General features: G+C 51.2%; 2 protein-coding genes across 2 annotated transcripts; one reads left to right on the top strand and one right to left on the bottom strand.

Annotated features, from left to right (window-relative positions):
* Positions 1–2,830: 2,830 nt before the first annotated feature.
* LOC135649035 (uncharacterized) lies at positions 2,831–3,554 on the bottom strand. The gene is made up of 2 exons (XM_065167132.1): positions 3,384–3,554; positions 2,831–3,289 (listed from the first exon to the last, which is right to left on the bottom strand). Exons 1-2 carry the CDS (start codon positions 3,552–3,554, stop codon positions 2,831–2,833), a joined length of 630 nt encoding a protein of 209 aa, XP_065023204.1.
* Positions 3,555–11,897: 8,343 nt separating this feature from the next.
* LOC135648670 (disease resistance protein Pik-2-like) lies at positions 11,898–14,829 on the top strand. Its single transcript, XM_065166552.1, has one exon. It carries the CDS (start codon positions 11,921–11,923, stop codon positions 14,777–14,779), a length of 2,859 nt encoding a protein of 952 aa, XP_065022624.1. The 5' UTR covers positions 11,898–11,920; the 3' UTR covers positions 14,780–14,829.
* The last annotated feature ends 220 nt before the right edge of the window (positions 14,830–15,049 follow it).

The raw sequence follows: 15,049 nt of genomic DNA, 5'->3' as shown, positions 1-15,049 counted from the left end.
GGCTAGCCGCGCCGAGGAGGTGGTCTCGGGGATATGCGGCCAAGGAGCACGTCTCGGGCGGGCTGGCCGCGCCGAGGAGGTGGTCTCGGGGACATGTGGCCGAGGAGCACGTCTCGGGCGGGCTGGCCGCGCCGAGGAGTCCATTGGCCTTCCCCTGCAGTGACCTTAGGTCCGCATTTATGATAGGGTGTTCGTTGGCCTTCCTTGATGCGACGAGTGAGGGTGCGGATGAGCTGTCGGCCGCTATGGGGAGACGAAGGGACGTCTCTCTTGGCGGGATTTTTCCTATATAAATGGCGCACTCGGCCCGTTTCATGAATCTTGCTGCTGAGCCTTGGACCTCGTCGTCCTTTCTGCTATCGCACCTTCTCCTCTCCTGTGCCTTCATTCCCCAGTCGCTCCCTCGTCATCTCTCTTGTTCGTTTCAAAGCCGGTAAGGATGTCCCTCTTGCCCGTCTCTTCACCTTTGTCCCTCGATAGAGTCCGGGAGAGCACGCCTCCGCCCTCCCCAGACCAGGAGGCAACGCGAGCCCTTGAGGCTCTAATGTGGCCGCACAACCTTGACTCGGTGGTGAGTGGGTCGTCGCTGGAGAAGCTCCGGGAGCGTTATCACATCCCGGAGGAGTTTGTCCTGGTTGCACCTGATCCGGGGCAACGGTCATACGACCCGATCCCCCGAGGTTTCGCGCTGACTCAAGATGCCCTAGAGGCTGGGTTGCGCCTCCCCCTTCACCTTATCATTGTCTCCTGTCTTTCTTTGTGGCGGATTTCACCTTCCCAGGTGGCGCCTAACTCATGGCGTTACCTAGTAGCGTTCTTAGGGGAATGTTATTATGCTAACATCACCCCTACCCGAAACCTCTTTCTCTCTTGTTTCCGCCTTCTCAAGGGACCGGGGGGCTATTTCGTGTCAGCCCGGGTTGGCTTTCGCGTCGGGGGAGCCCCTTCGAACAACAAAGGGTGGAAGGGGCGGTTTTTCTATGTTAGCTGGTCGAAGGATTGGGGCTTCGGAGTTCGGTGGGCGGCGAGGGTGATATATAACACAGTCCCAGATTTGAACGACGAGGAGCGTCGGGACCTGAAGAGGCTTCGGGCAATCCTTCCCGGTTCTCAGGCCATCCGAGCTATGACCGAGGAGTGGCTGGCCGAGGCGGGTCTTAGCCTGGCTTTCGGGGGTATGTTTATAGCGGGTGTTCCCCGTGTCTTGTTTGTTTCCACAGTTTGTGATGGTTTGCTTGTTTCCTTTGTAGGAATGAAGCTTTTGTCACTCCGCGGTGGTCGCTCACCGTCGGCTTCTTCCTCACGCCTGTCCGCCACTTCCTCTCCGTGCCCCTCAACTGACTCGTTACCCGGCTCGGCGGGTGCTCCGTTAGAGATTCCGGAGGGGTGCCCGTCAAAGAAGGCGAAGACGGCTGGTCTCGGGAAAGCCAAGGCGGGGGCCACCCCTTCGACAACCGTGGGCGCAAAGCGGACCGTTCGGGACGAAGGGCCTTCCCGAGTTGATGGGCCTAGCCAAGGGGCGGCCGGGAAGAGGTCGAGCCTGCCTATGGTGGATGACCTATGCGGGCTACGTACGGGGGCCGACGAGCCCCTATGGTCGTCGGTGATGGGCAAGCTTCCACCGGGGGAGGCTTCCGACCCGCTAGTCGCCCGCTGGAAGGGGCTGTCCCGAGGGGACAAGGTGTGGGCCGGGGGAGATCCCTCGGCTGCTTTTCTTCGGGGCGTGCTCCACTCTGACCTGGCTCGGGACCTATACACCCTGCCCTCGGAGGCCATGCTCAACAAGGCGGGGAGGTTTCTGACACTGGTGAGTGTTTTGCTAACTTCGGGCGTCCCTGTGACTGCGCGCTGACCCTCCTTTTTCTGTGGCAGGGCCTCCACTACTCGACGGCGCTGATGGACCGAGTGCGTGACGCTGGCCAGGTAATCTGGACCCTCAGCGAGCACAACTTCGAGTTGTCCCGCCAGCTAGAGGAAGTTCGGGCCGGGTCGGGCCCAGAGGCGGTAGCGACCGCGGAAAAGCGCGCGACTGAATCTGAGGAGGAGGTGGCGCGTCTGAAGGCAGAGCTCGAGCAGTCGGGCAATTCGGTCAAGGAACTCCAAGAGTTTCTTCGTTTGGATCGGGCCGAGCTTCGCCTATTGAAGTCGGAGGCGCTTGGCCTTACCAAGAGGGCGGAGAAGGCCGAGGCTGAAGCCCGCGCTGCTTCCGATGCGCTAGCCGAGGAGGTTCGCCTTCGCCCGTCAAAGGATGAAGAGGCGGTCGAAGCTTATAAGAAGTCCGAGAACTTCGAGCTCGGACTGACCCGAATGGGGCGAGTATCCTACGAGTATGGATATAGAATCGCCCTAGGTCGCTTTGGCTCATGCCCTCCTGGCTCCGAGGTGGAAAGGGACCCGTTCGCCTCTCATCCCGTGGACCTGGAGGTGGACATGCCGGAGGACGTGCCATTCGACGATCACCCAAAGACTCCAGGAGAGTGATGAGTTTGGTTTTTGTATGTCGGAGTCGGGGTCGAGGGTGTGAGGGGTCTGTCTGTTCCTCACTGTTACGCTTCTGTACCCCCTTTAAAATAAAATGATCTTTTCTTCCGATTTCTGTGTTTGCGTAGTGTCTACATCTTCAGATGAAGTATTTCCTAAGGTTCTGTATATTCCAAGTCCTGGGTACGGGGTCGCCATCCATTGTTGCGAGTCGAAACGTCCCTGGTCGGGACACTCCAATGACTCGATAGGGTCCTTCCCACTTTGGGGCCAGTTTCCCCCTTACTCGGGTCGGGTGGCTGACCTCGATTTTGCGCAGGACCAGGTCCTCTAGCTTTATCGATCGGGGTCATACCCTCCGGTTGTAGACCCTCGCTACGGCTCTTTTGTAAGAAAGGGTTTTCCGGTACGCGTCGGCCCGTCTTTCTTCGAGCAAATCCAGGTTGGATCGGAGCCCTTCACCCGAGGCTTCTTCGCCGTAGCCTGCTGTCCGCGGAGTCGGGACAGCTACTTCGGATGGTAATACAGCCTCGGTCCCGAACGTGAGGCTGTAGGGAGACTCCCCCGTTGGGGTCTTAGGGGTAGTGCGCAGCGCCCATAGGACGCTCGGGAGCTCGTCGATCCAGGCCGATCGGGCAGCGGACACTCTTCTCTTGAGACCGTCGATGATGGACCGGTTGGTTACTTCAGCTAGTCCGTTCGCCTGGGGGTAAGCCACCGAGCTGAACCTCAGCTGAATCTTGTGCTTGGCGCAAAACTCTTGGAACCTCCTGCCGGCGAACTGAGGTCCATTGTCGATGACGATGGACTAGGGCAGGCCAAACCGAGTTACGAGGTTTCTCCACACGAACTTTTCCACTTGTGACTCCGTGATGGTTGCTAGGGGTTCGGCTTCGACCCACCTGGTAAAGTAGTCCACTCCTACGATGATGTACTTCCGCTGCCCGGATGCGGGTGGGAGAGGTCCGAGTATGTCCAGTCCTCACTGCGCGAATGGCCAAGCACAATCGACGGGGGTGAACAGGACCGCCGGCCGTCGGGCGGTGCGGGCGTGCTCCTGGCATGAGCTGCATCGCCGAACGAAAGCTTTCGCGTCCTAGCGCATGGTCGGCCAGTAGTATCCCTGTCGGAGTATCTTGTGCGCCAGGGCTCGTTCGCCTATGTGTTCCCCGCAGGCCCATTCATGCATGTCGGACAGAACTGTCTGGGCTTCGTTCGGCTCTAGGCAGCGTAACAAGGGGCGCGAGAAAGACCGCTTGTACAACCGTCCTCCTTCTTCAGAGTACCACGCTTGCGTCCGACGCAAGCGTCGAGCCGTGGTTTCATTGTCGGGTAGGGTTTTGTCCCGCTTGAAGCGTAGCATCTCCTGTACCCAAGTGGTCGGCGCGCCGCCCGTGACTGTGGCGACGATCTCTATGGCTCGGTGAGGGAGCTCTTCGGTCTCGGGTCGAGCCTAGGGGGCCGAGCCGGACGCCAGTTTTGCCAGAGTGTCGGCTCGCTGGTTCTCGCTCCTGGGAACATTCGACAATTCAAAATGGGTGAACTTGGTGGCAAGGCTTTTTACTTGTGCCAGATATTTCGCCATGGTCGGGTCCCGGGCTTCGTATCCGCCGTCGAGCTGCCTAGCCACCAGCTGTGAGTCGGTGATGACGCGTATGTCAGTTACCCGCATTTCCAATGCCAATTGGAGCCCCGCTAGGAGAGCTTCGTATTCTGCTTCGTTGTTGGTGGCCCTGAACCCGAAGCGGAAGGAGCGCTCAATCGAGCGGCCGTCAGGTGTCACCAGCACCAGCCCTGCGCCGGCGCCCTTTGCGTTGGCCGACCCATCTACGTGGAGAGTCCACGTGTCACGCGGTGGCTCGAGTTCTTCGCCTGTGCTCGGGGTCAGCTCCGCGATAAAGTCTGCCACGGACTGAGCTTTAATGGCGGTCCGAGGTATGTACTGTATGTCGTGCTCGCCGAGCTCCACTGCCCATTTGAGGAGACGCCCTGTAACGTTGAATTTAGACAAAACAAGCCGAAGCGACCGGTTAGTTATTACCTCTATCAGGTGGGCCTGGAAATAAGGGCGGAGCTTTCGTGCTGACAGGACGAGCGTCAGCGCCAGCTTTTCGATTGGCGGGTAGCGTCCCTCTGGCCCGCTCAGCATGTGGCTAACATAGTAGACCGGCAGTTGGTCGCCGGAGTTTTCCTTGACCAGAACCGAACTGACCGCATGCTAGGAGGCGGCGAGGTAGAGACTCAATTTCTCCCCCGGGGAGACTGAAGCGAGTCGGGGGAGGTTGGCTAGGTGTTGCTTCATCTGCTCGAAGGCCCTCTCACATTCCGTCGTCCATCGGAAGTTCTTCAGATCCTTCAGGGCCTTGAAGAAGGGGAGGCAGCGATCTCCCGATCGGGAAAGGAAACGTGATAGGGAGACTAGCCTCCCATTAAGGCGCTGTAGGTCTCTAATCGTCCGAGGGGGCTGCATGTCAATGATAGCCTGGACCTTTTCCGGGTTGGCGTTAATCCCTCTCTTGTGTATGATGAATCCGAGGAATTTCCCCGAGGTTACGCCAAAGGCGCACTTGGCAGGGTTGAGGCGCAGACCGAACCTTCACAGGGTGTCGAATGTTTCAGCCAGGTCGGAAGAATGAGCTTCCACTGTTTGGTTCTTCACGATCATGTCGTCGACATATATCTCCATGTTTCGTCCAATCTGGCGGCGAACATCCTGTTCACCGTCCTCTGGTAGGTGGCCCCAGCATTTTTCAACCCGAACGGCATGACTTTGTAAAAATATACCCCTTGTTCGGTGAGGAAGGCTGTGTGTTCTTGGTCTTCGGGTGCCATCCTGATTTGGTTGTACTCGGAGAAGGCATCCATAAACGAGAGACGGGCGTGGCCGCCCGTGGCGTCGACTAGCTAGTCGATCTTCGGTAGGGGGTAGCAATCTTTTGGGCAAGCATTGTTGAGACTGGTGTAGTCAATGCACATCCGCCAGCTTCCATTAGGCTTTTTGACAAGGACTACATTGAAGAGCCATTGTGGGTACCTGGCCTCCTCTATGAAACCGGCCGCCAGAAGTCGGTTTACCTCTTCTTGGATGGCCAGTTGCCGCTCTGGGGCCTGCCGCCTAGGCCTTTGTTTCACCGGACGGGCGTCGGACAAGATGTTTAGGTGGTGCAGCGCGACTTCTGGGTGGACTCCCACTAGGTCAGATGGCGTCCAAGCGAAGATGTCGGCGTTGGCTTGCAGAAGGCCGATGAGCTGCCGTTGCTCCAGTTTGGGCAGTCCCGACCCGATTTTGACTGTTTGGTCGGGGCTGCCTTTGATCAGCGGCAAGTCGATGGTGGATTCCTTCGGCTCGGGGCGGGGAGTCAGTTTTTTTCCCTCCCGGGGGTCTTCCAGCGGGGATTGGACCCTCGCTCTCTTGTTTAGCGACACGGGAGTCAAGTAGCAGCGCCTGGACTCCCGGGAGTTCCCCGCTACTTCCCCGACCTCATCGTGGGTCGGGAATTTGATGGTTTGGTAGTAAGTTGAGATGACGGCTCGGATCTTGTTGAGGGTTGGCCGTCCGAGGATGGCGTTGTATGCCGTGGGGAGGTCGACCACCAGAAAGGAGGTCATCACTGTTTTTGTCTTCAGGAAAACCCCCAAAGTTAGGGGCAGGGTGATAACCCCTAGTGACGAGATTGAGGCACCGGTGAACCCCGTGAGCGTCGAGCATACCGGCTTCATGTTCTCCTTGACCAGGCCGAGCTTTTGGAAGGCGTCCCAATAAAGTATATCGGCCGAGCTTCCGGTGTCGACCATGATCCTTCTCACTTGCGTGTTGGCGATTCTGGCTGATATCACCAATGCGTCATCATGTTCGGCTTGCCCAGGTCCCCCGGTCGGGAAGGTGACTTCGGGTCCTTTTGCATGTTTGGAAGCTTCGGCTCGGGAGGCCCTAGCGCGTGCCTTTCCTCCCGCCATGGAGTTTCCTCCGGACGCGGGCCCGCCGGTTATGACATCTATGTGCCGCTCGATGGGACCCTCCGGGCGTGGTGAAAGCTCCTTATCTGGCCGGAGGTATGGGCCGAGGTGCCCTCGGCGGATGAGCTCCTCAATTTGCCTTTTTAATTCTCGACACTCCTCGGTGTCGTGATCGGGTTGTCGGTGGAAACGGCAGTATTTAGAGCGGTCCGTGAGTTCGCGCGGGCTCCTCATCGGGTGGGGGTCTTTGAGAAGGCCTTTCTCCTTAATGTGGAGAAATATTTCTTTCCGAGAGGAGTTCAAGCCCGGGGGGGGGGGACCTAGGTACCGCATCGTTGAGGCCGCTGGCCCTACGCCGGGAGGTAGCGGGTTGTTGTTGCCGGGACTGCTCCGGCTTGACCCTCTTGCGCTCGTCGCGCCTCCCGACCATCCATGCTTCAGCAACGATGAACTGGTTCGCACGCTGCAACATTTCGGGTACCGAAGTGGGGGGTCGCTCCACCAGAGACCAAAAGAATCGGGTGGGCCGCAGGCCCATCATGAATGCCTGCATCATCAAAGAAGGGTGAGCATCAGGCAGCCCGCGAATTTGTGTGGTGAAGCGGTTCACAAAGTGAGAAAGGGGCTCGTCCTCCCTCTGGTTGAGCCCGAGGAGCATTGCCACCGACGGCTTCGGCTTGGCGTGAGCCAAGAAGTTAAGCTCGAAGTCTTTGGCCAACTGGTCGAAAGAGGCGATGGTCGCGGTCTTCAGATTGCTGTACCACGCTCGGGCTGGGCCTCGCAGGGTTGTTGGGAATGCCCTGCACATCAGGGCGTCGGACGTCCCGTATAGTGCCATCTGGGCGCGGAAAGCAGCTACGTGGTCCGCCGGGTCGGTGGCTCCATCGTAGGCATCCAATGAAGGGAGCCGAAAATGCGACGGGATCGCTTGCTCTTGAATCTCGGGGGTGAAAGGGGACCCCTGGCGTTGCTCAGCCCCCGGGTCTCCCCTGGTCCGGCGAACCTCACGCTGCACCTCGTCCAGTCGGTGGCCTACGAGGCGCAGCTGGGCCCATAAGCCCTCCGCCGAGTCTGAAAACGGGGCCACGGGCATCGGGTGCACCGCTGGATCCTCCGCTCCTCGGCTCCCGGGTCGAGTCGATTGTCCCGGAGGTGAAGTGGGAGACTCGGGAAGCGGTGCGGGGGTCTGAGCGGCGGACCGTTGCCGTGGTGGAGGTAGGGTTGAGTGTGAAGACGTCGGATGAGAGACCAGTGGGATGATGGTCTGCATCACCCCCGTAAGAGCCCGGACCTGGTGTGTGAGGTCGTAGAAGGCTTCGGGTGGCACGGGTGACGGGCCGCCGGGATTGGCGATGGGTGGCGATAGACCCGGGTCGTTGAACAATCGCCAATAGCGCTCCGAGATCGCAGCGGGGCGCTCGTCCCGAACCCCCTCCTGTTGGGGACGTTCTTCCGTTGCGTCGGTCGGGTGCGACCTGACGGCTGGGGGTTCGTCGGAGTGAGCCTGTTGATCGCTTGACATTCGGACCGGCCCTTCCTCTAGCGCCAATATGTTAATGTAAACACCTTTTTCTTAGTCGTGACCCGGGGGGTCATCTCGGCTCGTTCGGGGGTCCGAATGGCGGGAATCTCCCTGGGGCGTCGCTCATCTCTACTAAGGTGGTCGGGTGCGGCCTCGGACTCGGGGCGATGCTGCGACTTCTTCGGGCGGGGACTTCTCGCCTGCGCGTCCGGACAGGGGGCCTTGGCTTGGTACCTGCACAAAGGTCGGGTCGGGGTGCTCGACCCGACCCCTCCGACGATCAAGTTAGAGAATGATGTGGGGGCGATTTTTAGAGGAGGAAGGGTTTTCTTCTTTCCTTTCCTCCCCCCCCTCTACTCCCTCTGGCTAGGGGACGTTTATAGGGGGGCTCGGCATTACCGAGCGCGCCATCCCGTCGGTCAGGGCTGTACCTCTGATGGCGTCCGACATCGCCGAGGATGTTGCGTGGGGGACCGGGGGATCGCAGGGTATGGGCGAGCTTCAACCGTTACCTGCTTCTGTCTCGTCCGATTGTGCTGGGTCAACCGAGGGGGCTGTGGGCTCAGTGAGGCTGACGTCCGGACGCAAACCGTCACCCTCATTGCTCCCCCTGGGGCAACGCGCCTGTTCACGTGCGGGGGACGTTGCCGGGAGTGGGATCTACCATTTTTTGTCATATCACACAGCATATTTAATAAATTTGATTCAATTCCATTGAGTACTTAATATTCAAATCCATATAACATTATTATTGGAACAAAATCCAAACTTCATAAAAATTTAAAATATTTCAATAACTCCAAGCATATCCATGTATGATGTGGTCCTTGACATTTGAAAATTTTGAGTAACAAAATATATAAGCCTAAACAATATTTATTATTATTTATTTCCTTCTCTCTCTCTCTCTCTCTATTCATTACCGTGGGAAATATGAGTCTAAACAATAAATTGTATACGGCAACAGCTCCAAGTAGAAAAAAATTCAATCTAATCCTAACTCAAAAGTCCCGAAATCAAATCAAACTCAAAGTCTTCACTATTATATTTAAATTATATCTGCGACAGATTTGATGTTTGACTAAGCAAGACATGAGAAACAGCTTTATTCGTTTAATATTATTTTTTTAAAAATGCAGATACCATTTTCATTTAATATGCAGGTTCCTAAGTGAGAAAGGTTATACAATTTTTTGGTTTAGATGACATGCCTTACATGAGTTATCTAATCTTGAATTAAATTTACGAATTGTTGATCGGATGTTTGACTAAGTAGGCATGAGAAACACTTTGGTTAATTCAATATGTGCTAAACGTATGCAAGGTTGAATGTGAGAAATTCTTTTTTTAAGTGGCAGCCCTTCCATCCATCTCTGTATATTGAAATGGCAGCATTCCCTTTCTTCCGTCGCTAACAAACCATGTTAAAATGGGTAGATTATAATAGGATTGGAACATGGTGTTGTGCCTGAATTATTTTATCTAAGATGGCATAACCAAGTTATAGCAATTCAAGTGAAATGTGTTAGAGAGGATGCTCATTGGCTAATATATTCCATTTGTATCGATCGGTGATGCAAATTTGGGGTGCAAGAGCAAATACAAAAATATATGTGGAACATTTCTTTTCTATTTTTCTTGGATCCACGGCGGCGACGTTAAATATCTCCTCTTTGATGCATAGAGAGATTTACATACGCAGCCACTTTTACCGTCACATCTACACTGAAGAGAGAGACGGCGTACGTTTGTGTGAAGGAGATGCTTCGAAGCTGTTTCAGAGAACGTGATCCCATAGGAATATGCTTGAGAACTTGTCATTTCATATGCTTCCAGGTCAAGTCTTCCCAACGTTATCATCTCCAAGGTGTTAGTTTTGGTTGGATGGGGCCTCCTTCCGCGGAGAGTGGTAAGCTTGCACCGACCGCATTGATGATGATGCAACCTGGCGTGCTTCTGTCTCTATCTGACACCTGAAACATCACTTAGCGCATATAGTTTCCACCAAGAAAACAAAAAGAACACAAGAGTATCTTCGTATATCTCTGTAGCTCCAAGGTCACATGGTATATATGTATTCTTTCTCATCAGTGACCGCAATATATTCTCTCTATCTGACAGCTGAAACATCACTTAGCGCATATAATTTCCACCCAGAAAATAAATAGAATACAAGAGTATTTTCGTATATCTTTGTAGCAGCAAGGTCACATGGTATATATATTAGTATTCTTTCTCATCAGTGAATGCAATATATTCTTTCTCTATCTGACAGCTGAAACATCACTTAGCGCGTATAATTTCCACCCAGAAAATAAATATAATACAAGAGTATTTTCGTATATCTTTGTAGCAGCAAGGTCACATGGTATATATATTAGTATTCTTTCTCATCAGTGAATGCAATATATTCTTTCTCTATCTGACAGCTGAAACATCACTTAGCGCATATAGTTTCCAGCAAGAAAACAAATAGAATACAAGAGTATCTTCGTATATCTTTGTAGCAGCAAGATCACATGATCTATATATATATATATATATATATATATATATATATATATATGAGTATTCTTTCTCATCAGTGAGCGCAATATATTAACTTTAAACTAAAGTGCCCTGATTAAGTTGAAAACACAGTTGCAGCAGAAGACGAAGACTTTCATAGAATCCCATGACCTAAAGCAAACTAAAAGATCTGATTAGGCGATGTTTCAACTAAGTATAAATTCTCTGGAAGATAATATAATGGCAATCATTTAAGACGAGTCGAAAGAAAATGATTAGAAGACGTGCATAGGAAGAGGATAGAAAGTATAGAAAACTGTGATTTCTAATAGTAATAATAACATGCTTGATTCATTAACTACAAATATTATCCTACACAAAAGATCAATGAAAAAATTATTCGGACCATTATTGAGTTATTCATAAGTTAGTTGCAAAGATCTTCATTTTCTATTTTTGATCTGAGAAAATGATAAAGATAATTACACTTTTTTTTTTCGCTGTGGGGATTATATAAGACTACAAGTTTAAGTAATCCTTAAATGTTTCATGAATTTATGGGGAAGAGAAGTTTAGAACACTGAAAAAAGAGGGTTCATTTTTTACGTTTCAACTTTTAACGAAAGATAAAATTAATAATTAAATTACGATTTAAAAATTATTTTCCACCTCCGATATCTTAATATTAAAGAAGAAGGTATAGATCTTTAAATTTTTATCCGTAAAAATATGGTACGATTATTGTGCTACCACGTCAATTATTCAGGCAAAATTAAATAGAAAACATCATGTTATTGAAATATCGAGTGGCATGTTATTGAAATATTCAACCAACTTGCATGACTTGAATATCATATAAAGACATGCATGGTTGAATTATTTGTTCATTCTATCGATCTAATTCAAATGACTAAATCAGTTTAACGAAAATCCAGAAAGAGTTGGGCACAAAACAACCTTTCAGGAACAGTTGTCTGTGAGACTTTTTTTTCTAGTGCTCCAAGTTTCCCCAATTAATTACCAGACATACTAGTGTGAAATCAATGATTGTTCATCCATTATGAAGACTTTCCAAATTAAATTAAATCTCTCGATGTGGCATGGTGGGTCGATTGTAATGGTATAGCGACATCATGTCTTCTAAAACATTAATAGGATAGAAAAATTAGTCATTCAAGTATATTTGCTTGTTTTCTTCCCTTCCAGAACGAATGATAGATAAAAGAAAGAGAAACATATATTAAACCAGCGTGCATCAGATGATCCAATGTATGCATTGGATGACTTCACACTTCCACAACTATTTGATTAAGAAAACAAGTGTTAGGTGAAGGAAAACCCCATCTGCATCCCGGCCTTCCGCCAACTGCTTTAAATCAGCCGGTACAACACACACATTCTGCATAAACACTTTGTCCACCATTTTCCTAACACCGAGTAAAGATCGATCGGATGGAAGCCTTTGCTATGGGGTTCGCGGAGGGCGTCACTACGTCCCTCTTAGGGAAGCTAGGAAACATCCTGGCAGAAGAAGCAGGATTGCTTGCAGGCGTCGAAGATGACATACAGTACATAATGGAAGAGCTCAAGAGCATGGACTCCTTCCTGGCCGTCCTGTCTTCCTCGTTGGATCATAACAAGCAAGTGAAAGCATGGATGGATCAAGTTAGAGATTTGGCTTACGATGCCGAGGATTGCGTTGACATGTTCCGACATCGTCTCCGGAGGCCTCGCCACCAGCATCCACTGGCAGGCGTGCTCCTCCGTACTGTTCGCTTGCTGAGGACACTCGAAGCACGTCACTCTATCGCAACTGACCTGCGCAAGCTAAAGCTCCGCGCTCGCGATGTGAGCGAGAGGCGTGCACGCTACGCCCTCGGAATTGGCCCTTCTCCGGGAGGCGCAAGAAGTTTCAGCTCAAGTACTGCCTCCAGCTCTTCTGGTCTTCTTCGACGTTGTGCTTCTTTTGTGAAGGAAGTTGGACACATGGGCATGGATCATTACAAGCGTAAGATTGTTGGGCGGCTAATGGAGGAGAACGATCCCCAACTCAAGGTAATTTCTATCGTCGGCATTGGTGGATTGGGCAAGACGACTCTGGCAAAGATGGTATATCAAAGCTCGGCCGTCACCGGCGGCTACTTCCAAGCCCGCGCATGGATTGAGATGCCACGATGTTTCAAGATCGAGCCACTTCTCCGAAACATGATTCGACAATTCTCCTCCAGGGGTCAGCAGATCCTAGATATCTTGGGGGTTGATCCCATGAATCCGGGAGCGAAAATGGAGCGAGTTCTGGAGCAACATCTGGACAAGATGGGAGAGACGCAACTGGTGACGGCGATGGTGGATTATCTCAAGGACAAGAGGTATGTGATTGTTCTTGATGACATGTGGACTGTCCATGCATGGGATCATATCAAGTCTGCATTACCTTCCAGTACTAATGGTAGTTGGATCATCGTGACAACCCGCAATGAGGCGGTGCCAAATGCCTGTGGCTCTTCTTCCCATTGTTTCATCTATAACATCTCACCCCTCACGCCTAAGCTGTCAAACAAGCTGTTCTGCGAAAGAGCATTTCCTGGCCCCATCGCTACTTGTCCTCGAGGTATGAAAAATCTTACGGAAGATATGGTGAAAAATTGTAGTGGAATTCCATTGTCCATTGTCACTGTAGCTGGTCTTATAGCTGCTAAGCCTGATATGACGCCGGTGGACTGGCAAAACTTGCAAAACCATCTTCCTTTCCGTCCGAAGACCAATATCATTCCGGAGAAAATAAAACGTATACTGCTTCTATGTTACATCGATTTGCCTCATCATCTCAGGCCCTGCTTCTTGTACCTCACTGTTTTTCCCAAAGATTATGACGTTGAACGGAAGCGTTTGGTGAGAAGATGGGTGGCTGAAGGTCTCGTGAGTGGAAGCCGTGGCATGTCCGCCGAGGAGGCTGCGGAGGGCTACTTTATCGAGTTGATCAATCGCAGGTTAATCCAGCCATCAAAGATCACCGGTGACGGGAAGGTGAAAACTTGTCGAGTCCATGACATCATGCTGGAGGTAATCGACTCCATAACTTCCGAGGAGAACTTCGTTACGGTGCTTCACGAGCATTCCACGCCGATGCTACATGGTAAGATTAGGCGGTTGTCACTCCATGGCATGATCACCCAAATACATGGTGTCCGCGTATCCCACGTCCGGTCGCTCACCGTGTTTGGTGACGGCATACCATTCCACAACTATGGAAAGATGAGACTACTGAGGGTGTTGGACTTGCAAGGATGCAAGGGTCTCCGTCACAATCACCTCAAGAACATCTCCCAGTTGTTTCTTTTGAGCTTCCTATCTCTGAGAAACACTTCTGTAGAGAAGTTGCCAGATTCGATCGGAGATCTGCAGAACCTGCAGACTCTGGACATCAGAGGAACAGGCATCAAGAAGTTCCCCGGTGCGGCTGTCAAACTCAAGAAGTTGGCCTATCTTCTGGCGGGCACCAAATTCCATTTTGAAGCTAACAGAGTCGAGTTTTCCGGCAGTTGGTCCTATGAGAGTTTGACGATGCCGACAGGTGTAGGGAAGATGAAAGGGCTGCGAAAGTTGGGACTAATAACTGTTACCAACTCGATTGTGCTGCGGCAGATAGGTAAGTTAACACAGCTTCAGAAGCTAAGTATCGATTTTACTGTGAGAAACGGACGTACGGACGTTCATATCTTTCCTGAAGACACCCGAAGAACAGAGCACTTCGTCGAATTGCTTTCGAAGCTCGACAGTTGCCTTCGTTCCTTAACCATTCTCGACAATAGCAATGGCCTGGGTCAGATTCTAAACAACCTACATAGACCACCCGTGCTCCTCCATAACATATATCTCGTGGGTTTTATCCAAACTTTGCCGGACTGGTTCGCATCACTTAACCGGATTGTGAAGATAACACTACGGTTCACATTCCTATTGCGAGATGCTGTCCAAGTCTTGAAAATTCTTCCGGCACTTACCCAGCTAGTACTTGGATTTAATTCACTCGACGAATGCGACGAACAACTTGTCTTCGACTGCAATGGATTTAAAGGCTTGAAGTTACTGCACTTGGAATCCGTGGACGTGAGATTCGAAGAAGGGGCACTGCCAAATATCCAGTGGTTGAAATTGATCGGCTACTTCGGTAACCAAAGCATCTCAGGGATGCAACATCTCCATAGTCTCAAGGAAATTTACCTTGATATCCGTAATCAGCAACTCCAGGAAATGCTTAGAACAACGGCAAGAGTACATCTGAACCGCTCCAAATTTGTGATAGCGTAAAAGATCATTGGAGAAGTCTCTTCTTTTTAATCTTCCCTGTGTTCATATCATTACATTGTCTCTTGTAATCTTCTTCAGCCCCTCACCCTCTTCAACATTATTATGTAGTGATTAGCATCTCGACATTATTTTGTAATGCTTAACATCTCCCAAGTGTCACTATAAAAGTAGCAGCTTGCTTCAAGTTTGATTAATAAATAATGGTCACCAAAAAAATATTGATTTCACTCGTATGTTGTTTCTCAACTTATGCAAACAGGATGATCCAGT

This window comes from Musa acuminata, chromosome BXJ3-9, assembly GCF_036884655.1.
Source record: "Musa acuminata AAA Group cultivar baxijiao chromosome BXJ3-9, Cavendish_Baxijiao_AAA, whole genome shotgun sequence".
Taxonomy (NCBI): Eukaryota; Viridiplantae; Streptophyta; class Magnoliopsida; order Zingiberales; family Musaceae; genus Musa; species Musa acuminata.
This window is presented reverse-complemented; position numbering and strand designations above follow the sequence as displayed.

Excerpts from the sequence above, each read along its gene's own strand:
- LOC135649035 (XM_065167132.1), bottom strand. The coding sequence starts at position 3,554 with ATGCAGCTCATGCCAGGAGCACGCCCGCACCGCCCGACGGCCGGCGGT. Across the intron at positions 3,290-3,383 it reads GGAGTGGACTACTTTACCAG|TCCATCGTCATCGACAATGG; the intron begins GTGGGTCGAAGC and ends GGCCTGCCCTAG.
- LOC135648670 (XM_065166552.1), top strand. The coding sequence starts at position 11,921 with ATGGAAGCCTTTGCTATGGGGTTCGCGGAGGGCGTCACTACGTCCCTC.